Raw genomic sequence first — 25,783 nt, 5'->3', positions numbered from 1 at the left:
AAATATTTTTGAACTCTAATTAACAGCCTGATAATGATTTATTGCAATGTTCAAATATGTTTAAAAAATTCAATAATATTGAGTTCCATTTCTGTTTTCTGCTAAATATGTATAATGTTGGAATAGAAAGCATACCTTTTATATACCTTGGTATATGAAATAATAACACACACACATACACACACACCCTACATTGAGTCTTGAGATTACACTTAAACATGATAACTATTCTCTCAAATATTTATCCATTTATTCACATCTTATTATTAGCTATATTATATTTTCATACATAGCTATCCCCAATTTTTTCTGCCCACTTGGTATATTTTGGCAGATTTCAGCAGAGTGGTTATGGTCCAATCCCTCAAGTATTGCCATCTGAGGGACTGAAGAAGCCGGCATTCTTTATTTCTACCCCTGCCCTCTGGAACTGCATCTCCCCAGCCCCACCCCCCACCCCCCGGAGATATGTAAGGTGCCTACTCTCCTGAGGTTCTGGAAGGCCTTTAAGAACTACTCTGTTCCCAGGCCTGAAGCTAGTGTGTTTGTTAAGCCCCCGTGTGTTATTTTTACTATGATTTTTTCCCCCTTTGGGCTGTTAGATTTTATTATTTTTAACTGATTTAACTGTATATTTCAATACTATAAATCACTCAGATTTTTTTGCAGTGGGTTCCCATAATACATCTAAGTAAATAAATACTACAAGATGATATTTCACAGATCCAAATGGCTGCAATGATTGACCAATTTAGTTGCGCCTAGTGTCTGTCACATATTAAATAAAAGATCTCTTTACAGAATTTTATGGGGCAGAACTGAACAGATCCCTCAGTTGAGGGGTGAGGGAAAGAAATTATTTTTGCTTATTTTCCCCTCCCGCTACAGCCTATATGCCCTCAAAAATCTGTTCTAGATGGTTGGGGGCACTTTTGCTTGACATAGCAGTGAGGGCTGCAGGGGGAAGGGGAAATCAGTGAAAATTGCTTCCCCCTCTTCCACCTGCAGAAGCATCCAGTTGAGGAGGAGCATCCACTGGATCCAACTCACTTCTGGGAACGGAAGAGGCTCTTCCATTTGTGGAGCAGCAGCCCTGGATCCAACCCAGTATGTTTGAATTGAAAAGGCAGATGTTCTAGTTGCTTGACAGTATTTGTTCTATTTTAAAACCCCACTTTGATTAAGGATCTCCTCACTTGTTCCACATCTTTTCTATTTACTTTTACATACCCCGTAGGAGATTTAATCCTAATGTGAAGCATAGAAATTTGAGAATCAGAAAACGACAATGTTCAACATTGAGAAAATTTTGAATATAATTAGCTTTTGTTTAATTTAATGGATTGCATTTATTCACTTCCATCAATTTATGTTGGTTCTTCAGTAATTTAATTTTCCTCTTCATTTTGGAGTTGCATATGGTAATCTAAATTTATTGGATGGACATTGTCATCACCACCCGAGTAGAGCACTAGTAATATAGTAGAATTTGAATAGTTCATATTTAATTAATAGTAAGCTGATAGATCAGGATTCACCAGATTCAAATATTATATTTGAATTTGCTTCTTTAAATAATTTTTTCATCATAAGCATAGTAGTCTGCTGCAATGTGTTAGTTGCTGTATGTATGTATGTAATATCAATCCAGCTTCCAGTTTAAAAAAAGTATCACTTACATCTCATTCTACTTTTTAGAGAAAATATCATTCGGCAAAGAAGGAATATGAACAACTTTTGCAGTATGAAAACCTTCCTGCACAAGTGAAAGCAACTGTGTTGCAGCAGTTAGGCAAGTATAAATGAAGAAATGGAAGAATTTTTTTAATATTCTTTGATTTGCAGGAAATTGTAATGCATCCAGTTCTCCAAAAATTCAATTCCAGATTTTAATTTTTCATTAGAAAAATAACTTGATATTTTTGCATCAATCTTCTAAATATGGAGATGCAAGGAGATGCAAGGATACAGCTTTAAATCATATATTACCATCAATTATCTTTTTTTCTTTAAATAGCTCATTTTTCAGAATGATATTAATATCCAAACGAAGTAAATGGAAAACTTACTCTTTTACTTTCAATTCCTTGCAACTGTGGTTTAGTGTTTTTTTTTCCTATGGTACAATTACAGGTTGGGATTGATTATATAAAAATATAGAAAAAGAATTGTATAGAACTTCATAAAATATACCAGTATATAAAATACATTTTTATTTAGAAGTAGCAAAGTATTTGCATTCTTTGAAATCAGCTATCAGTGCTACTATAGAAGGAACTACAGTTTGCTGGTTTGCTACTGGGAACTGAGTCTTAACTGTTTTCTGGGAAGAGCCAAGCTCTTTTTAAAAAAGGGTAGGTGTTACATAGGAATGGCTTCAGCTTTAGCAGCTGCACCCGAATAGAGCTTATTAGTAACCTAAAGTTCCACATGAACCTCTAACTCATCCTACATACATACAATCCTACATACAATAATGGATTTCCTTTACAGAGACTGGGTAATCTAACATTAAGACTCCTACTAATAAAGATGTTTCCTCTCTGATATAGATTATTGTAATGAATTCAGGATCTCTATATATTCTATATCTATTCCTATATGTTACCTTTTAGTGGCTGCTTAAATCTTAAAATGATGTACTTATTCTTTGTTTTAATGTTGTATTTATGATTATTTGTATTTCCTTAATTGTATATTGCCTTTCCCCCTTACATATAATGGTTCATAAAGGATAGTTTGTATAGAATAATTGCTATAGTTTTCATTTGTTCTGATAAAGCAAATGAAAACGAGAGAATTGTAAGAAAAACTGCAATGGTTCACTGGTAAAGATGCTCAGATTTAAGCAGAATGTATTGTTGTCTGCTAATTATAGTGCTAATTTTCTTTGGAAAAAGAAAATGAGAAAATTCTTTGAATTGGTAAAGTAAATATCTCTGCCAACTATATTTATAGGAAGGTTTACACATAATAAATAAATAAAATAATAAGTAATCTGATTCATTCTAAAACATAAACACCAAATAATATATACATGTTTTTTTTCTTAGGCTGGATGCATCATACAGTGGATCAATTAGGAGATAAAGCCACCAAGGAAAACTATGCTATTCAGTGTCTCCAAAAGTCTCTAGAGGCAGATCCCAACTCTGGCCAATCCTGGTATTTCCTTGGAAGGTAAGAATGAATTATAACAAAGTTTATGGTTCAGAAAATATATAGGTAGAGGAAGCAAATGCTTGATTTATATGATAGGGTAATGTTATTTTATGCAATTACTACATTTTATATAGTTACTCCTTGAGGCTCAGTGGTTTAAAAGATGCCAGAGAAGGTCTATGCTCTGGCGGTTTGAGTCCTACCACCGTGTGATGGCATGAGCTCCCATCACTTGCATCAGCTCCTACCAACCTAGCAGTTCAGAAGCATATAAAGGCAGTAGATTAATAGGTCCCATTTCACTGTAAAGGTGACAGTGTTCCTATACTCTGCACTGCAGCATGATGTCATGCTGGCCACGTGACCATAGAAATGGCTTAAAAAACAGATGAGCTTCACCCCCTAAAGTCAGCTATGACTAGTGGAGTAAAACCCACAGGGACATCAGAATTGGTTAATAATGGTAATTGGGTCCAGGAAATCTGTTGCTAAGCAATGCAATAGTAAAATATGGCATCATATGACTAGGTAAACCTACAGTGGTAATTTTATCTGTGGCTGTTAGGTGAATTCCATGCAGTCACAGTGTTCCACAATCACATTATCCCTATTTGTGACCTCCTGCCAAGTTCCCCGTTGACTTTGCTTGTTGGAAGCTAGTAGTGAAGGTTGCAAATGGCAATCATGTGACTGCAGGACTCTGTAATTGTAATTGCAAACCAATTGCCATGAATTGTGATCATGTGACCATGGGAATGCTGCAATAGCTGCAAATTTGAAGACCAGCTATAAACCTCCTCATTCAGGACCTCATAACTTTGAACAGTTATTGAACAAATGGTTGTTAACCAAGCCTATCTGGTTTGTTTGAAGACAATTATTTTCCATTGTGCTGCTCAGATAATCCATGCATGGGTTAATTCTCATCTATCTGCCAGAAACTGAGTGTAGATTTTTTCTTTTTTGTCTTTTGACCACACCTCCTCTGCTCGGCTGAGCTTCTGTTGTTTCACTCAGTCTAGCTAGAGAGACGTGTGTATCACTGCTCTGGCAGTTAGAGTTATTTTCAGCATTGGATTCTATTAGGTTTTTTTTCTTATTTTTCTTATTTTGAATTTGTTTTGAATTTGGACTGGGTTTTTTTGTATGGGGAGCTGAAGTTCTTCCTCATTACTGTAGGAAGGCAGCTTGCGGCTGTGGCTTGCCCTCAGCTGCTGGTGGCTGGCTAGTCGTTCCTGGGGCTCGAGGCCAACTGCCGCCGCCCGGATAATTGTAAAGCAGCATTCGGAGTTCTGTCCCTTTCTGGGCACCTCCAACCAGCTTGAGTTTGCTAAATTGCCGCCGGCGGGTGAGCTGGTTCCCCGGTCCACCAGCACAACCACCACCGCCCATAGCTCCCATACTTTAGGGCGGCTCCGGAGTCACTGCCCAGGTCACCGCGGCAAACTCTGAGGACTTTGGAAGCTTCGCGGTGCTGGGAAAGTCTTTCACTTTCGCGCCTGTGCTCTTTCTTGGCTTCGTCGTCCACAGAGGCATGCAGGAGTCAGTGTACTCTCCAATCGTGAGTGACGCTGCAGAGGCGCTTGGCAAGTTGGTTGGCTCGTGCACCATTTTGTTTTCTTTTGACAAGCCGCAGAGTCAAGAAGCGACCATTTGAATTTCCCGCCAAATTTACCAATAGCAAAGCAGTGCTGAGGGAGTTGGGGCTCCACTCCTGTGCTTTCTGATTGCCCCTGTTTGGGCTGCTGTCTGGATGCTGGGAGGATGATTCGTTCTTATACCTTTGGGCCAATTAAAGATGCTAACAAGGCAACGGAGTTTTTGCACCTATTTTAATGGCTTGGCATTTCGTGCCAGATAACAACAACACTGGGCTGGGGACTTCCATTGAAGGCTCAGTCAGTAGTTCCTGGATTTATTTGTTGTTCTAAGTCATAGCCAACAGACTTTTTGTTTTCTTGACATCTTTTGCCTCAGGATCCAGATTTGATTTGGCCCTTTTCCAGGGGTTACAGCATTATGGCTGATCCTGATTTATCTCTTGACACTGCCCAATCTAGGGGTCCTACCAGGGCCCGTAAGGCTGGTAATCCTGGCAGTAAGAGCTCACAGCCTACCTCCAGGAGTAATGCAGTCAACAGTAGGCCTTCAACGCCTATACCTCCTACAAAGTCTACATGCAGTGACAAAGACGCGAAGAGATGCCATGAGGCCTTAGAGTGACAATTCGCAAAGGCTCAGCAACAAGCCCAGGATAAATGGTCTCAAGTCGTTTCTACTGCAGAAACTGTATTGTCTGCCTCAGATGTGTAAGTTCCTGCATCTCAACAGGAGCAGGAACAGTTACAGAGTTGGTCACTGGGAGGGGCTGATGAGCAGCACCAATACCAGTTTGCAGTGTCCCTGGGGGAGGCGTTTCCTCTACCTAGACTTTCGCAGTCTGGGTTACCGAGGGCCCCTCAGGTTCCACGTGTAGCCCTAGAAGCGACATTTACCCCGATGGCAGTGGGGCTCCACTTTGGGGAGGGACAAGGTTCGGGCTAACCCTAGACTTTCAAGCTCTACTTACAGAAGCATTCACAAAAGCTATTGCTACAGGGCTTTCTCAAGGGAGTAATTTACCCTCCTTTTCAGCCAACTATCAGCTCCAGAGTCAGGTTCAGGTTCTGGAGAACCCGAGACTGGATTCTCCATCTCAGCACAGCTCGGTTGAGGACGTTGACTCTTGGAGAGGAGAGGAGGACCAGGGTGATCCTGAGTTCTCGGATAATGAGGGGGTGTTACCAGATAGACCAGCCTTTACGGGTCTCTTTTGCCCTTCGGTGTTTAAGTCATTGCTTCATAAAGCAAAAGTCACGACTAATATGGGAGTTGATGAGACTCCAATAGACCAATCACAATGGGCTCTTAATCCACTTGGGGACCTTTTTCCTGTACCAACACCTGATCAGGAATTTATTCCTTGCCTGCAGCTTTTCACTGAGGTTATTCAGAAGCAATGGAGTCAGCCAGGTACTTTAGCTGCGCCTAGCGATCATGATAAAAGATTTTACTGTGCGGCGCCAGACCTAGAAAACCTTCTACAACTCCCACTGTGGATGCCCCTGTGGTTAGTTTAACATCTTCCACAGTTTTGTCTAATGACATCCTGGAAGTTTTGAAAATGGAGAATAGGAATGCTGAAGTTGCCCTTAGAAAGACTCACTAGGCGGCTGCTTGGACCATTAGAGCTACAACATCAACATTGTTTTTTTCTCGAGCTTCCCTGATATGGCTCCGCCAATTACAAGAGTGGTTGCCTCCAGATGATACACAGCTCCACCAAGATATTAACAAATTGGTGGCTGCTACTGAATATTCGGCAGATGCATCTTTGGATGCGGCCAAATTTGCTTCTCGAGCCTTGGTGTTAGCAGTGACTTCACATCGCCTATTATGGCTATGCCATTGGAGAGCAGATATGAAAGCTAAGTGGAAACTGGCTTCTGTTCCTTACAAAGGGTCGGCTTTTGGGGGGGGATGCCTTAGATCCAATTCTGATTGAGGGAAAGGACAAGAGGAAGGTGTTACGTTCCTCATACAAGAGGCCAGACTGTAGGTATTCCCCATATTCACAGCGGCAGACCTTTCGGCCTTACTCCGGGCCCAGGGGGTACTATTTTCAATGTCTCTACTCCTAGGGATTTGACTGTCCTTCAGACTGACTGTCCTTCAGAGACAGAGGCAGGCGCCAACTGCCTACAAAGAGACCCTTTTGGGGGACTGCTGCTAGATCCTTTCGGTGGGGCAAGTGACGCTCAGCCTCTTCATCCCATTGGCGGTCATCTCCATCATTTCCATCACCAATGGGAGTTATCCACAACAGACGCTTGGGTTCTTTGGACGGTGGGGCTAGGCCTCACCTTAAAATTCTGATCCAACCCTCCAAACCATTACCTACCTTGCCTGATATCTCAGCATCCACTAAGAAATCAGCTGATAGACGCCGAGGTCCAGCATTTATTGGACATAAAAGCATCAAACTGGTGCCGGTAGGACAAGAACGAACCGGGTTCTATTCCATTCTGTTCCTGGTGCCCAAGAGTTCAGGGGGCTGGAGAGGGATCTTGAACCTCAAGCAACTCAACAAATTTATCCTATATTGACGGTTCAAAATGCAATCCCTCAGATCGATCCTGGGATGCATAAGGGAGGGCGATCTTCTGACAACTGTGGACCTCAAAGAGGCCTATTTACATGTCCCGATCCACCCAACACATCGCAAGCTCCTGAGTTTCACATATGCCAGTCGCCACTTCCACTTTCGAGCCATGCCGTTCAGCCTGTCATCAGCCCCCAGGACATTTACCAAGTTGTTGGTGACAGTAGCAGCAACAGTATGCTTGGTTCCAGTATGCATCCTGTACTACTTGGACGACAGATTAATCTTGTCATCTACCCGGGCACAAGCCATGAAGGATTTAGAGACGGTCAGTTACATTCTTCAAAGCCATGGTTTTTCCTTGAACTGGGAAAAGAGTCATCTGCAACCTACCACCTGCATATTCCATCTTGGGGTGGTGATCGACTCGCTTAAAGGTCAGGTTTACCTGTTCCCAGGTTATCAAACCAGCATCAAAGAGTTGGTGTCACGAGTTGCCTCACACAGGTCGGTTCCCTTGCTGCTTCTGTCTCAGTTGCTAGGGAAAATGATGTCATGTATTTCGATGGTGCCATGGGCATGCAGATATGCGCGACCCCTGCAACGGTTCTTACTGCCATTTCAGAGAACAGGACACAGCAACTCCAGGTCCAAGGTTATGGTTTCTGTACATCTTTCCCTCCACTGGTGAACATCTACGGCGCTTCAGAAAGGCTGCATGTTCCAGGAACCACACAGAGTCACAGTGACATCGGATGCGAGCCTATCTGGCTGGAGGGCACATCTGCTTTCCCGAGTGGCCTAGGGACAATGGTCCCCAATGGAGCAGAAAAACAGCATCAATTGGCTAGAGCTGCAGGCAGTCCACCTTGCCCTCCGCCACTTCTGGGATGCAGTAACAGGTCAACATGTATTTATTTTGATGGACAATGTGGCCACAAAAGCATATATAAATCGAGAAGGGGGCACTCGTTCACAAGCTCTCATGTCAGAAGCAGAGAGATTGCTGAACTGGGTGGAGAAGTACACACTCTCCCTCAGGACAGAGCACATTTCTGGCTCATCCAACATTTAGACAGACTGGCTGAGCAGATGGCAACTGGATCCGTCAGAATGGTGTCTTCATCCGCAGATCTTCCAAGAGCTTTTCCCTGAGGTTCAGCCAACCAATCCTCGATTTGTTTGCTCGACCAGAGAACACACATCTCCCACGGTTCTTCTCCCGATTCCCGAGCCCAGAGGTGGAAGGTTGCGACACTCTCCAGTCTCCGTGGCCACCAGGAATGTTATACGCATTCCCACCCCTCGCACTCATTCCGAGGGTGCTTTGGAAACTGCTGGCAGAAAGAGCAGAAGTGCTGCTGGTCATCCCACATTGGCCTCGCCGTTCCTGGTATGCCGACCTCATGAATCTCTCTGTGTCCCAACCCTGGAGGATTCCCCAGGACAGGATCTCTCTCAGCCAGGGGGTCATACTCCATCCGGAGTCCCAGTGGCTCCAGTTGACCGTCTGGTACTTGAGAGGATCCTTCTGAGGAAAGATAATCTTTCAGGGAAGGTGATACACACCATACAGGCGTCCATCAACGAACCGGATTTACAGCGCTTCCTGAAGTTCCTTCTGTTTTTGGTGTTCCAAGGACCTCATCGACCCGACTTCGGCATCTGTTCCTGAAGTCCTTGACTTCCTGCAAGTGCAATTAGACAAGGGGTTGGCTCCAACCACTCTACGCCGGCAAGTTGTGGCTTTGTCTACTGTACTTATTTGTGACTCATACCGTACCCTTGCTCACCATCCAAGGGTCTGTAGTTTCCTCCAGGGGACTACCAATCTCCAACCACCTGTGATTCATCACTACCCAACATGGGACCTTCTCCTGGTCCTTTAGGCCATGACGACTTCGCCATTTGAACTCCATCAGCCTCCATTTGCTGACCCTCAAAGTCGCCTTTCTCCTGGCCATTACATCTGCCAGGGGGATATCTGAATTGGCAGCCTTGTCCATACGAGGGGATCTCTGTATTTTCCATTCAAACAGAGTGGTACTGCGGCTGGATCCCTCCTTTCTGCCCAAGGTAAACTCCTGGTATCACCGTGCCCAGGAGCTCATTCTGCCTGATTTCTGTCCATCTCCTAACCATCCTCTGGAAAAAAGATGGCATACCTTGGACATTAGGAGGGCCCTCCTCAGGTACATTAAGAGAACGGCATCATTTAGGCGAACTGAAGTTCTTTTAGTGTCCTTTCACTCTTCATCGATGGGCAGGAAAGTTTCATCTGCTACAGTGGGTTGCTGGCTGAAGGCCTGCATTGCAAAAGTGTATGAACTCAAGGCTAAGCCTTTGCCTGGGTGGATTTTGGCACATTCGACTAGAGGCGCTGCCACGACTGCTGCTTGGGCTACGCAGGCTTCCGTCAGTGACATTTGTAGAGCGGCCACTTGGTCATCTTTGTTGCCATTTATACGCCATTACAAATTGGACAAATATGTCTTGGCAGATTTGGATGACGGGTGTTGGAGAGTGTACACTCCATCCGGAGCCCAGAGGTCAGTCAGCCTCCCGCCCATTGTACTTAAACTTGGGTATATGCATGGATTATCCAAGCACAATGGAAAATGGACGTTGTCTTACCTGAATGTCCATTTTCGTTATGCTGTGAGGATAATCCATCCCGCCCATTCATCTTCCTGATTACGCCCCGGGTGGGTTTTTCTTCCTTCATAGGACACGTTGGAGGACTACGCCTTCATGAAACAACTGAAGCTCAGCCGAGCAGAGGAGGTGTGGTCAAAGAGAAAAAAAATCTACACTGAGTCTCTGGCAGATAGATGAGAGTTAACCCATGCATGGATTATCCTCACAGCACAACAAAAATGGATGTTCAGGTAAGACAACGTCCGTTTTGTAGAAAAATGTTCAATGCTGATAATATTTTGTAATATGCCTGGGATTGTTCAGAATAAGTATAGAGATGAACTCATTAGCAAAAGTACATGTGGTTACTTAAAGAGAAGTTCATGTGATCTTATTTTTTAATTACCATATTTTTTGGACTATAAGACACACTGGAATATAAGACACACCAAGATTTTGAACTGGTAAACAAGAAAAAAAAATGTTTTTGCCCTCCCCGGCCCCCAGGAGCACTCTGCAGGCCACCCAAACCCTCTGCACATCCCATTTTGTGGGGGTTTTGGTAGACCAAAACAGGGTGCGCAGAGGGTTTGGGAGGCCTTCGGAGTGCTCCTGGGGGCTGAGGAGGGCAAAAACGCAACATGGGGTTTGGGAGACCAAAAATGGGCTCGTTTTTCGCAAAAACGGTGCGCGCAAAGGGCTCAGGAGGCTCGCAGAGTGCTCCTGGGGAATGGGAAAGGCAAAAACGTGACACGTGGGGGGTTTGGGAGGCCAAAAACAGGCCCATTTTTTGCAAAAACAGGACGCCCAGAAGATTTGGGAGGCCTGCAGAGTGCTCCTGGGGGCTGAAGAGGACAAAAATGCCCCCATTTTGGGGAAAATGGGCCAGTTTTTGCGAAAAATGGGCCTGGTTTTGGCCTCCCAAATCCCCCATGCATCGTGTTTTTGCCCTCCCCAGCCCCCAGGAGCACTCTGCAGGCCTCCCAAACCCCCTGCACATCCCGTTTTTGTGAAAAATGGGCCTGTTTTTCACGAAAACGGGACACGTGGGGCAAAGTTTCAGGAGGCCAAAAATGGCTGTATTCGATGTATAAGACGCATAAACATTTCCACCCTCTTTTAGAGGGGAGGGAGGAGTGCATTTTATACTCCGAAAAGTACAGTATGTGAAGTGCTGCTCTTGCTGTTTGATTTATTGTCATCCTTTAAATTTGTGAAGCTTCCAGGTTTTATGCCAAATAATGGCAATTATACAGCTGTGGCAACTCATACTCGAGACTTCTAAGCCTCTTTGTTTTTGTATATTATTTAGGCTACAAAAATAAATACCATGTTATGAAAGCACTGATTTATGTTTTGAGTTTCTTCTAATAGCTTATTTATCACTTTGAATAGTTGCATGACAAAACAAGTATTCTGAAATCCTCCAGATATTTTTGGTTCAATTTCAAAATCTTTATTATCATAGCTTGTATGCCCAGTAGCAAGGGATAGCTGATCCCTATTTCTAATATATGATGTTTATAAAATAGTTCAGTAAAGATTCTGTTTTCCTCAATTTTGCATTGCTAGTTTCTGACAGTCTTCCTGTGCCTATGTAGAGATAATATGACCTTTTATTTAGCAACTGTTTGAAGTTGCTACAATCCTAAAACAAAGCAATTTAATGTTTGGTCCTCTCACTTAGGTCTGTTGTCATTCAGAGGCTTGGCAACCATCATGCATCTATGGCTGTTGCAACATCTGGGATTGCCATTTGCAACCTTCCCAGCCAGCTTCCTACAAGCAAAGTCATTGGGAAATCCATTAGGAAGGTTGCAGGTTGTGGTCACATGATGTCTTAATGACTGCAACAAAAAATAATAAAATTGGATGTGATGCTCTGCACTTAATGAGGTGTAATGACCACTCCATTTAATGAAGAATTTTCCATTCTCTATTGGAGTCATAAGTCAAGGACTATCTGTCTTGCTGTATTAAACGTAAATAAGTCTGAGATTTTATTAGGAAAGTATATTATTTGTAGTAACTATCTACTTAATAGTCTGCAGACTATATGAAAATACTCCTGATGGTTTATATTCTATTCCAATTTTAATGCTTAATTGTATTCTAAAATAATATCACTGAATTCTTTATTTTAAATTAATTTTGTGTAGCCTTAGTTATGGCCTCTAAAACTAATTCCTTCAATTTAGTGTTTCATTAAGTGTTGTACCTTATGATTCTTGATGAACGTATCTTTTCTTTTATGTACACTGAAAGCATATGCACCAAGATAAATTCCTTGTGTGTCCAATCACACTTGGCCAATAAAAATTCTATTCTATTCTATTCTATTTAGTTTGGGGGAAGAGAAATAAAAGACAGATTTTCCACATAAAATATTAGTTGCTTTCAGTTCACATTTCATTCTATACTAGTTTTTCATTTATTATGTAATATTGGCAATTATTATAAGTAGATAACCTATGAATGAAGCATACAATTGCCACTTGTATTTCATAATGGTAGAAATTTTTTGATGGTTGCAAGGTTTTGGTAAAATTGATTCTGGTGAAATTGATAAGATAAATTGAACCAGACAGCAAATTGTAAGAATACATGAATTATAATTAATCTATGCAGTATTAAAAGCAAACAATTATAAAATCAGTCTCAATATTTGTTTTTATCCATCTTTTCTTTCAGGTGCTATTCAAGTATTGGGAAAGTTCAGGATGCCTTTATTTCTTACAGGCAATCTATTGATAAATCAGAAGCAAGTGCAGACACATGGTGTTCTATAGGGTAAGAGATTATGAGAGAAGTAATGTAACAAAATTTAATATAATTCAGCAAAATGGTTTTTAATAGATGTTTTATCATATAACTATCTTGGAACTATAAAGTTATTATAATTTCTTATGCTAGATATTCTTCACATCTGAGATGGATATATTTAATGTTAAGTTAAGTTAATGTTAATGTTAAGACTAACTTTTAGGCAAAATTTACTAAGCACTGTACAATACAATTTCTTTTTTAAAAAGATATTTGAAGCACTTCCAATCATTCCATTATAGTAAATTGAGATTTTATAGCTTTATTATTCTAGAGAATTATGCTTATCACTTATTTAAGTACAAATTGAGACAAATGATGAAACTTTGGAGATGATTTTGTTACTTACAATTGAGTATTTGTCTTTTTAGTGTGCTGTACCAACAACAGAATCAGCCTATGGATGCATTACAGGCCTATATCTGTGCTGTACAATTGGACCATGGCCATGCTGCAGCCTGGATGGATCTTGGCACACTCTATGAATCCTGCAATCAGTCTCAGGATGCCATTAAATGCTACTTAAATGCAACCAGAAGCAAAAACTGTAGTAATACCTCTGCACTTGCAGCACGAATAAAGTATTTACAGGTAAAAACATGGTCTTAAAATAGGGATCTATTTAGCAATAATATCAAGTTTAGAAAGGAGGAAGAAAATAAGGACACAGACATTTTATATGTGATTGTTTCATAAGCTTCACAGTCTGTTTCCATATGCATTCAGGACATGCCATAGCTTGCAGTTTCATTTGATTTTTCATTTTAAGTGGGTCTCTATTCTTAAGTATTTTTTGTATCTTGATATAATTTATACATATTTTGTGTTGTCTACATTTTAAGTTATAGCATTTAGTAAGAGAATACACACACTATCTTTTGCTCTTGTTAGCAACTTCAGAACCAAAGGATTAATGAGACCACTGAAATCAGAGCTCAGTTTTATTCCAATTCTCACAAAGGTTTATATCTGGTTACCCTCTTTATCCTTAGCATTTCTCTGAAGTCCCAGATTTAAAATTGATCCTTTCTAAGACATAATAGAGTACAGGATTTAGGAAAATTTCATGGACTTGATCTTACTAAATTAGGCTTGTGTTAAATTCACTTTTTACATAATTTTTCCTAGGCTCAGTTGTGTAACCTTCCACAAGGTAGTCTACAGAATAAAACTAAATTACTTCCTAGTATTGAGGAGGCATGGAGCCTACCAATCCCCGCAGAGCTTACCTCCAGGCAGGGTGCCATGAACACAACACAGCAGGTGAGAAGTTGGGTTATGTTCTGCAGGTGCCCAGCTTTTTAAGGGTTCTTTTCAATCAATCGTAGTAGTCAAAATTATTTTGCTGTAGCACAGAGTTAGTTTTCACTGGTAATAAGATTTAATAGCAGAGGGAGATTAAAGAACCTCTCTGTCATGGAAGAAATATGGGGGTTACCATTTTAGAACCTTTGTGGATTTCATAATTATCACGAAGATTCCCACATAGAATTTGCAGCAGTTTTTTGTCTATCTGTTTTGAAAACAAACCCATGAAAGGTACACACTACTTCTTTGATACTATGAAATTGATTTTCAGTAACTAAGTTCAGAGTAAATTCACAGCCCTTTTTAAAATGTACAACTGGTAAAAGATACTATTCAAGGAACAGTTTAAAATGAATAGAACCATATTTTCTCTCCCTCTAATTCCTAGGCTTGTAAACCTCATCAAAATACTGAACCTGTACTAGGCCTCAGTCAGACACCTATTTCACAGCAGTTGCCACTACACATGATTCCTTCTAGCCATGTAGATGACCTGTCCAGTCCAGCCAAGAGGAAAAGACCATCTAGTCCAACCAAGGTATATATACTCATATAAGAGCCCCACTTAATTTCAAGAATCAGCCCTTCAAAAGAATTAGGCAATTACCAAGATAGGTCTTTATAACAGTTATAATATTCACAACTGTGACATTGGTGTAAGAGTAGTTCACCATTACAATAGCTATAACAGTACCATAGCAGAAGGTTTGAAAAGGGCCATGCCATTTTGTCTATCATCTTTGCTTATATTTGGAATCCTGAATCATCACATGGATGGTATCATAGAAACTGAAATGAATTTTGGTGAACTTTGAAATATGTATCATTTGATTTTATTTAATTATTCATCATAATTGGTTGGTTTTTTTGCATTATCTCACATATTAACCAATGTTTTATTGTATTTGGCAGTATTTTACTGTTCCTTTAAGAATTGATTTGTAGTGAGCACCATTGAGACAATTTGAATTTTAGATACTCTACTAACACTATTATTATTGTTGTTGTTATTGTTATTAATTGTTTTTAGAACACTTTAGAGGCTTGGAGCAGTGGCCATACAATGTCACATCCTCCTCCAGTACAGCAGCAAATACATTCTTGGTGCTTGACACCACAGAAATTACAGGTGAAGGGATTTTTTTGTGTTTTTTTTTACTTAATAACATATAACTATAAAATCAGAACGTTCACATCTTGCCTCATGACTTTTAGTGTATGTGTGTGTCAATGTGAATGTATTTACTAAATGTTTTTTACTTATGCATTTGTTTTTCTCTTCTAAGACATTTAAATTCATAAAAATTATTACTGTAGTTAAAACAGTTTTTCTACATATTGTGCATGTTACTTGAAAGCATTGCATTTGTATGAAAACACATTTTTATTGTTTGAACGGGATGTCATGACAAACATGTCACAGAATAGTAGTCATTTCATACAATGCTTTTGCTCTGAGAGTACTTTTTTGCAGGGTATAATTTTGATACCCTACAATATTTGATGATTAAATGAAATACTCAAAAGATATTCTTGGTATACTGAATCAAAAAAATGGACAGCTCTGTTTTTTTAACAGACTAAATGACTTTTTAAAACCAATATCTTTTTTCTCTCTAAGTAAGGGGGTTGACAGAGAAAAATAGCTTGAAGAACTGTAGGGATAGAGCTAAAGCCATCTATATTTATTGTTATGCATACTGTACAGTGTAGTATTCTCTATGAAACATTAATTTTGCAAAGACTTGATGTCAGCATCTGTCATCAAAATTAACAACTTTGTTATTATTTAAACTGTCGCCATAAGAAATTCCATTTGGAACAGTCCTGATTTTGAGTGGATTTTAGTTTGCTATTGCATAAATGAAAAAGTTAAAACTTTTAAAAGATGGTTTTAAAAGGAAAGTAAATAAGGAGATACTTTGGTCATATTGTGATAGGAGATATATTTTTATTTCTTTTTCAGCACTTGGAACAGCTGCGTGCAAATAGAAATAGTTTAAATCCAGCACAGAAACTTATGCTGGAACAGCTGGAGAGTCAGTTTGTCTTGATGCAGCAACACCAGCAGGTGCCAGCAAACACATTTACTTTGCAGATTGTCTTATAAATGAAATTGGTTGGACATTTAAAATTCTAGGATTTTAAATATGTATGAATATTTTAGTCATTGTTGGTCAGTTTTGTAAGTATGGGGGGAAAAAGATGGATGAATAAATAGATTAAATAGATTAGAAGGAATTCATATGGTGAATTAGCATAGGCTTATTTTTTCATAGAGGCAATGAGATAATATAGTGCAATTATTTATTCTTCATGGAATAACATGGAAGTAGTACACATTCATAATATGGTATTTATTTTCTGTCATTAATTATGAACTTATATAGAGATGCTAGAGAATTTTGTGAAGTAAAACCTCAAAAGTGTTATTTTACAGTACTATTCCGGTCTTTATTAGATGACAGGATATCTACTTGAAGCATAGTTTTTTTTTAAAAAAAAAATGAAGATGCATATTTTTGCATAATGGTTTTGTCAAAAAATATGTCTGGCTTTAACAAGAAAAATGGGGGCAAACATTTTATGTTGAGGTATATACTGCTCCTGGCTGCATCACTTATTCCTGATTCCTGCTGGATTGTTATTATTATGTTTTACTATGCTGCTGTATTTATTTCATTTTTGCCAGTGTACTTTTGAGAAGTACACAATGACTTAAGAATGACAGCCATGTACATAAATGCAACTTTTGCCTATAAAATATGCCAAAGGGATAACATTTTTTTCATTGTTACTGCTCAATATGATCTTGCTCAGACAGAATGATTCATATGTCACATTATGGGCTTGTATAATTTTGTACTATCTTTTATGGGGTATACCTTTATATTCATAAACTTTAGAAGAAAGTAGTTTGGGCTTTAATACCTGCTTCACCAAAAATGCTTGAGGAAATCATAACTATAATTTGCCAACCTTTTAAATATTTTATTCCCTTTTTGTTAGATGAGGCAGATGGGAGTTGCACAGGTACGATCTACTGGAATTGCTAATGGGCCAACAACTGACTCATCACTGCCTACAAACTCTGTCTCTGGTCAGCAGCCACAGGTTGCTCTAACCAGAGTGCCTAACATCACACAGCACGGAATCCGTCCAACCTGTCCTGGGCAGCCTATGGCAAATGGACCCTTTCCAGCAGGCTCAGTTCCCTGCAGCACAGCAAAAACGCTGAGTAGTACAGACACTATTTTGATAGGCAATAATCACATAACAGGAAGTGGAAGTAATGGAAACGTGCCTTACCTGCAGCGAAACGCACTCTCTCTACCTCATAACCGCACAAACCTGACCAGCAGCGCAGAGGAGCCGTGGAAAAAACAACTATCTAACTCCACTCAGGTAAATGATAATATCAGTTTAATTTTTAATGCTGATGCAAGAGCATAACTTTCTTTTCCAGATGACAGTTTCCATTCAGTAGAAATATACATGTAATCCTCAACTTTCAATCATTTGTTTAGTGACCGTTTAAAGTTACAGTGGCATTGAAAAAAATAACTTATGAGCAATCCTCACACTTACAACCATCACAGTATCCCGATGGTCACACAATTAAAATTTGGGTGCTTGGCAACTGGCATGTATTTGCAACAGTTTCAGTGTCCCAGGGTCATGTGATTGCAGACTTTAATCTATGTTACTAAGTAAACTATTTTCCAAAATGGAACAGTTTATAGGATACTTACAGATATGTTTAAATAAAACGTAACATTCATTAATAATCAGAAAGAACATGAAATATTTGAATCACCAGGTGATATTTATATTTACAATTAATTACAATTATATTTACTAAGTAAACCCAATTGAGTAGATTCATTATTTTAGAATTTCTTAGTATTTTTATTTAAGAATTTATTTAATAAAATTTTAGTTTTCTAAAAGAAAAAAAATCACAAACATAGGAAATGTTTGCAAGTAAATATAGTATTTTTTTTTCTTTTTGAAAACTCAAAATAAGACATCAGTTTTTTATATATATAACTATTAAAGTAGAACTAACGTACTTTTTGGAGTATAAAACACACTTTTCCTCCCCCTAAAAATGGGCGGAAATGTCTGTGTGTCTTATACTGAATGTTGCCAAAGCCCCGCCTGCCCTCCGGCCCCACCTTTCAGCCATTTTTGACCTCCACGCATCACGTTTTTTGGCCTCCACATACCCATTTTTGCCTCCGCGCATCACATTTTTGGCTAGTTCCAGGCAGTGGGGATTGTCACTGCCGCCTGGAACCAGCTGAAAATGCAATTCATGGAGGCCCAAAATAAAGCATGCAGAGGCCGAGAACACGATGCGCAGAGGCAGCGATCGGCGATGATGTGCTGTGGCAATCCCCACAGCCTGGAATGGATCTAAAATGGAGCATGTGGAGGCTGAAAACACAACACGCAGAGGCCAAAAACGCGATACATGGAGGCCAAAAAACATGATGCGTGGAGGCGGTGATGGGCTGTGGCGATCCCCACAACCTGGAACAGCTGATTAGTGATATTCTGGGAGACTGATCCAACCGCCAATCAGCTGCTCGTGCTTAATCAGGCTGCGATAACATGTTGAAGCTGACCAGGCTGTTGGCTGTTTGCTGCAAGGAAGCTAGCCAGATGAATACCAATGGATGCGGGTAGGCATAGGCAGATTTTTTTTTTCTTATTTTCCTCCCCAAAAACTAATGTGCGTCTTATACTCCGAAAAATATGGTATGTCTTACTTTGAAAAGTAATATGATTTTCTTCCACCAATACAAAATGGGTTTAATCACAAAAGTCCAGAATGCGGCCACACAGGTGGTTATGGGCGCAACTCGTTGAGCCCACGTGACAACCCTCCTGCGTGAGCTGCACTGGCTCCCAGTGGTCTTCCGGGTGCGATTCAAGGTATTGGTTACCACCTTTAAAGCGCTCCATGGCATTGGACCTGGATACCTTCAAGACTGTCTTCTGCCACCAGTAGCCTCCCACCGGCCAGTCCGCTCCCACAGAGAGGGTCTCCCCAGGGTGCCATCAGCCAAATTATGTCGGCTGGCGACACCCAGGGGAAGGGCCTTCTCTGTAGGAGCCCCTGCCCTTTGGAATGAACTCCCCCCAGAAATTCGTAAAATCTCTGATCTCCGTGTATTTCGCTGTGCCCTCAAAACCATGTTGTTCCACCAGGCTGGGCTATCAATATAAAGATTTTAATTGGTTTTAAATGGGATTTTAAATTCAGGGTTTTATAAATTGGACCTATTATTTAATAATTTTAATTATTTTTAAATATTGTCTGTCTTTGTGTTTTTAATTAGGCTGTACACCACCCTGAGTCCTTCGGGAGAAGGGCGGTATAGAAATAAAATTAAATGAATGAATGAATGAATGAATGAATGAATGAATGAATGAATGAATGAATATTTGCTTTATCCGTTTTCATGGTAGAAAAATATTAATGAAATTCTAAACACAGTCAAAAATTTAATTAAAAATTTAAGGGGATTGATTTGGAAGAATTTTATTTATCATTGAACTTAGCTCATCTATTTACTAATTATTGAGCTTTGAATTTATTTCTCTTAGGAAATTCATAACAATACATTTGGTGTTTAATTAAGTAACCATATGTCTCTACAGAGATGGTTCCAATTGGATATCTGAATGTGAGGTATCCTCTTCTTCATTCATGTTATTTGTGTATTGGATGTTATATTTTTATCTTGTGATTTTTCCTTTTTCAATTTCAAGGAAAAATTAGACAACCCATGCCACCTTGGGTCATTGTTTTAGAGATATTTCCTTACTAGATTCCTCAATGCTTTCAACAATGGGAGAGCTTCAAGTGTACTTAAAAAGTTCTTAAAAATTCAGGGAGATATTCAGAGATGTATCTGCCTTAAAACTACCTCATGTTGAACTTTATAGCATAGTCAAACATCAGACAGGAAATGTTTTGTGACATTTTGTATTATGTCATAAACTGTTTTTTTTTATAATTTTGGTCATAAAATGTTTTATAAAATTTGCTAAATTTCAATTTCACAAGAGTCATGGGTCCAAGATTTTGGATTCATTCTGTATGTTAGCCCATTTGAAATATCTTCCATATGTTGTATGTTGCCTGATCATGCAACACTTCATCCAGTTAAAGTTTATGGGAACAGCAAAAGAAAATTCCCCCTGAATGGCCTTTAATATGTAAAACCATATTTATCTAGGTTGACTGCTTTACAGTGTGGTGAAAGCAAGGGGGAAAAGTTTGTTTTTAAGTCAGTTAAATTGAATGGTAAATTGGAATCTTATTTGACTCCTATTTATTTATTTATTTATTTATTTATTTATTTTTTATTATTATTATTATTATTATTATTATTATTATTATTATTATTATTATTATTATTATTATTATTATTATTATTATTATTATTATTATTATTATTAGTTCGATTTATATGCCGCCCTTCTCCGGAGACTCAGGGCGGCTTACAATGCATTAAACAATTATAAATGTAAATTATAATCTAAATGAATAATGTTTCAAATGTATGAAGTTCATAAAGAAAATGATGGATTAAAAACTATTTTTCCTAATGTTTTTTCCATCGGTTTCTATAGCTTCTTGTGAAGTGCTTCAGTTTAATCCTCCTCCAAGTTGTTCTGTGTAAGTAAACTCATTTAACAGGAATGCTCTAGAGCAGGAGTGTCAAACTGGCGGCCTATGGGCCGGATGTGTCATGCGCAGGCCACGCCACCCCAGCTCCAAGAACGGGAAAAAAGTTGCAATATGTCACATGACGGCAATGGGACACTGTGAGTTTGACACCCGTGCTCTAGAGGGAAAGAACATTTGATCAAGAACCTCTAGGGGCCGGTAAGAAGAATTTTTTTTTAAAAAAGTAAAATAAATTTGAATACAGGTAATTAAAATGAAAAATCTGACCTTTTTTTAGGTAATTGCATAATAAATAATACAATGTACAATTAAAATAATATTGAAAGTGTTTTTCATTGCTACTCATAATTTCTCAGGAAATTCACACGAACAGGTAGAATTTGCTTTTGACCTAAGTAAATCCGTGCATTTCTCTTTTTTGCATTAAAGATTTCTCATCATTTACTATCAATTTATTCTAGTTTATGGTATCTTTTGAGTATAATGAATTTAGAAATGTGTTAGAAATCTATAAAATCCTGTTGTACCCATTTTAGATATTCATTCATTCATTCATTCATTCATTCATTCATTCAATTTCTATGGCTGCCCATCTCAGTCAATGACTCTGGGCAACTACCAATTCAGAAAATATATTACAATTTAAAGATTTAAAAATATTTTAAAATAATAAAACAGTAAAAACAGTAAAAACATTAAAAACATCCAATTCAATATATAAAAGAAGATGATATTTGACCAGTTAGCAATATTCCTATAGCAATATAAGAAGCAGGACTCTTTTCACATTCAGCACTGCATACTGGGGAACATAACCAGGATTTTAGGGATTTATCAAAAGGTAACAGGATTGGGGTCATTCTGATGTCTGAAGAGAGGATGTTCATAGAGCCACTGCAGAAAAAGCTTCCTTTTGGTCTCTGCCAGCTGACATTTTTTGGCTGATGGGATGTGCAGCATGCCCATTCTGCCTGACCTAGTTGGATGGGTATAGACTCATGAAAAAAGGTGATCCCTCAGATTTTTTTATAATCTGATTTTTATAATTTAAATCCGTCAGGAACATAATGAACAAAGGACTTATGATCTTTTATTTCTTAATAGCATAAAATTAAATTTATTTCTTTATTTAATTTCTATAACTAGCCATCACAATCCAACTGTCTTGTCTAGAGACAAGTGCTTACTCACGACATTTACAACCCACCTGCCACACTCACTGTGGTACATGAATTGATGTGTGGCCTTCCTTATGAGAGAACCGGTTTAGTGGTTAAAATGCTTACATAGAAACCAAGAAACTGTAGGTTTAGTTTTTTCTCCCTTAGACATGAAAGCAAATTGGATAACTTTGGAACAGTCTCTCTGTCTCAGCCCACTCCTACCTGACAGGATTGTTATAGACAAAACAAGAGGTAGATAGATGCATGTTTGCCACCTTGAGTTGACCCCCCCTCCCATTTTTTTTCCCAAAAAGAGGGATACAAATCTAATATCCAGGTCCTTGGGAAAGACTCAGTAGATGGATAAAAATCTCTTATCCAGTCTAAACATATGGCTGAGTCTGCTACCAACCATAATAATAATAATAATAACCCCACAGTGAGGTACTGCCTTGATGTGGTTGTGGGCTTGTGTGCTGTGAGAAAAAGGGATGCTATGCCAGATGTTCAACCATATTGGATAGGTCTTATCAGAGGAGCTAGATGCAGAGTCACTCTCCCATAAACAACATGGTGAGAGGTAATTTACAGAGAAAGATTGATTGATTCCTAGAGCAACAAGGATAGTGCTAGGTATTGGAGCTCCTGGATAAATTGGTGTAGAGGACTGTTAACTGAGCAACCAGGACCAGCAACTGGAGGACTACTGGGTGAAGAGGTCTTTACCTGGCACAAATGTACAAGAATTGAAAAGAAAGAAATATAAATATACTGTTACAAATCAAGTCCAACAAGAAGAAGATATTGGAAAAAAATGCACCAGTTCTGGACACAGCATCCAGAATCAGAAATAGCAGAACAGTGACAAGCAGATCAAGGTTAATTTATAATATGAAAGAAACTATTCACAGAAGCAGGTTGGAAGAACTGCAAAGGCCTACCCCAAGCACAGAAATTGAAGCCTTGCCAAAAATAGCTCATGTTGTAGAAGTAAATCATGAAGCCATCATAATGGAAACCAGGATAGATATTGAAACATTTTCATTCCCAATCCAGGCACCCTCTCTGCCTTCTCCTCAGAAAGAATAAAGCCTTCTAACTAAAAGAATTGAAACAAAGAATAACTGAGCATCCAGAACAGCATAAAAACAACATTAAAAAAACGTAGCACAAATTATTATTTTAAAAAACTAGCACAAATTTAAAAGATGCCAATATTGTAATAGCAAACATAAGCACCGGCTCACTATAAGAACTGCTCTACAGTCATTCATTGTCAAGCAGTTTAACAACATACTGCAAGGAAATAAAATTGAAGATTAGTTAACATCTGGCAAAATCTACCTAATATTGAATAATCCAACAAAATGGACAACACCAGACAACTCCATGCCAATTTCCTGCTTAACAACAACTTTCAAATTGCTAACTGGTGTGGTAGCTGATGCAGCTCTAAGAGCATATAATTGAAAATAAGAAAGAAAACTGCCCAAACGGCAGAGGAACAAAAGAGCAGTTACTAATTCTCAGGATGATTCTGGAAAACAGAGAGAAGGAAAACCATCTTGAATGTAGCTTGGAGTGATTACAAGAAGGATAATCAAGTGCCTAGAAATAACATGAATCAGCAGGAACATCAGAAACTTTGTATAAAGATAAGTAGCACAATGGAAGACACAGTTGAAGGTCAATAGTGAGAGATTGGGAGAGATCTCATCGGTTCAAGGTTGACTCAGCCTTCCATCCTTCCAAGGTGGGTAAAATGAGGACCCAGATTGTTGGGGGCAAAATGCTATTTAATATACTGTCTGGTGTAAGCCGCCCAGAGTCCTTGGAGAGTGGGCGGCATAGAAATATGAATAATAAATAATAAATTAATTAATTAATATCAAGAGACGAAACTTTCAAGGAGACTCACTATCACCATTGCTGTTCGTCATTGCGTTGTTCCTCTATCAACAATACTGAACATGGCTATCAAATATCAAAAACATCTTCCAAGCTTCCTTTGCATGAAGCTGTATGGAAAAATGCTATCTGAAATATAATCACTGCTTAACACTGTCAATACAATCTTTTTTTTAAAAAAAAAAATTTTTTATTGAACTTTTGACTTTTAAAAACAAAGTAAAGAAAAATACAACAAAAAACGAAAACACATTAAAAACACGTAACAAACATAACATTACATCATATATTATTTTACAGTTTACTGTATCGACATGGATATATATTCTCTATTCTTATTCAATCATTCATCTACATACATATATTTACATTTATTTACATTTGTATCTATTTACAGAACCATCATTATCAGTTAACACTATTCAGTAATTTACACTTCTAGTTTTAACCTGATTAAATTAACATTCTGAATTATTATTTTGATTTCTTTTTTCTAACCAATCATATAGTTTGTTCCACACACTATAATATTCCAACTCTTCCCTCTCCTTAATTTCCAGCGTCATCTTATCCATTTCTGCACATTGTAGAATTTTTCGAATTACTGTTTCCTCTCCTGGTACATTATTTTGTTTCCATCCATATGCGACGGTAATCCTTGCTGCCGTTAATATATGAAGTATTAGATATTGTAAAGATTTGTCTATTTTTGGGTTAAGTATTCCTAATAAATAGAGTTCTGGTTTAAATTCCATTTTTAATTGGGTAATTTCCTCCAGCCAATTTTTAATTTTATGCCAAAAAAATTTTATTTTAGGGCACATCCACCACATATGGTAGAATGTGCCTAATTTGTAACCACATCTCCAACAATTAGGTAATAAATTTGGGAACATTTTGGCCAATCTCGCTGGTGCCAGGTGCTATCTATGGAACATTTTATACAAATTTTCTTTATAGGCTACTGCCATTGTTAATTTATAGTTTCTATCCCACAATTTGTCCCACTTTTATAATTCTATATTGTGCCCGAGATTATCATTTCTTTTACTGTTTCATCTTCCATTTTGAATTTTAATAAGAGATTGTAAATTTTTGTTAATCTTTCCCCCCCCCGATCCTAATAAAATTTTATCCATATCCAATTTTTCTCTGTATGCCATATTGCTCCTGATTTTTTTTGAATCTAGTTTTTATTTGTAAGTATGGCCACTATTCCATGTTTAATCCTTGTTGTTTCAAATCTTGAATTGATTTTAATTCCCCTTTTTCATCAAGTAGTTCTGCATATCTTATCATTTTGCTCAAGTCCGTGGTGTTTGGGTGTAATATTTCTTCCATAGTTGATAGCCAAATTGGGACTTTTGTGTAATGATCCTTCTTAATTTTCTCCCAGACTTGCAAAAGGGCACTTCTTAGTAAATGTCTTTGAAAATATGTATGATATTTATTTTTCCCATCCCAGAGAAAACTGTGCCAACCAATCTGGAGATCATGACCTTCTATCAAAGTACTCATTTGTTTTGTAGCTGAATCCATTCTTTAAGCCATGTTAGTGCTGTGGCCTGATAATAGAGCTCCCAATTTGGGAGACTAAAGCTGCTTCTACTTCTACTATCTTGCAGTATTTTAAATTTTGATATAATTTTATTTAATTGTTCGAAGAATTTTTTCTCTAATTTGATCGGTATAGTTTGAAACAAATTTAGCAGTCTGGGTAGTATATTCATCTTTATTGTTGATATTTGCAATTTGGACCAAATTTCTAGATCCTTTTGGATTTTTTGTAGCAATGTGTCATAATTATCTTTTTTATTGTGGTGCATTTTGCCGATATCTGTATTCCTAAATATTTAATTTTTTTGATTCTCGAAATCTCCAATTTCTCCTCTAATTTCTCATTCTGTTTATTTGTTAGGTTTTTGATCAACATTT

At 38.3% G+C, this 25,783-nt stretch overlaps 1 protein-coding gene across 13 annotated transcripts in view; it reads left to right on the top strand.

The window, feature by feature from the left end:
* KDM6A (lysine demethylase 6A) overlaps positions 1–25,783 on the top strand; it is a 277,427-nt gene that overhangs the window by 149,518 nt on the left and 102,126 nt on the right. For 3 of the 13 annotated variants that reach the window (XM_034423874.3, XM_060694079.2, XM_034423881.3), the window contains 10 exons: positions 1,009–1,107; positions 1,699–1,792; positions 3,054–3,180; positions 12,632–12,730; positions 13,135–13,354; positions 13,892–14,026; positions 14,460–14,609; positions 15,102–15,200; positions 16,038–16,142; positions 17,081–17,476. In XM_034423874.3, the coding sequence (XP_034279765.2) occupies positions 1,009–1,107; positions 1,699–1,792; positions 3,054–3,180; positions 12,632–12,730; positions 13,135–13,354; positions 13,892–14,026; positions 14,460–14,609; positions 15,102–15,200; positions 16,038–16,142; positions 17,081–17,476 (1,524 nt within the window). The remainder of the gene's footprint in view (positions 1–1,008; positions 1,108–1,698; positions 1,793–3,053; positions 3,181–12,631; positions 12,731–13,134; positions 13,355–13,891; positions 14,027–14,459; positions 14,610–15,101; positions 15,201–16,037; positions 16,143–17,080; positions 17,477–25,783) is intronic. The other 10 variants (XM_034423876.3, XM_087871264.1, XM_087871266.1 and 7 more) reach the window with 5 other exon arrangements.

This window comes from Pantherophis guttatus, chromosome 5, assembly GCF_059756535.1.
Source record: "Pantherophis guttatus breed Tessera chromosome 5, ASM5975653v1, whole genome shotgun sequence".
NCBI classification, from domain to species: Eukaryota; Metazoa; Chordata; class Lepidosauria; order Squamata; family Colubridae; genus Pantherophis; species Pantherophis guttatus.
The sequence above is the reverse complement of the archived record's forward strand: the minus strand, read 5'-3'. Positions and strand labels throughout refer to the sequence as shown.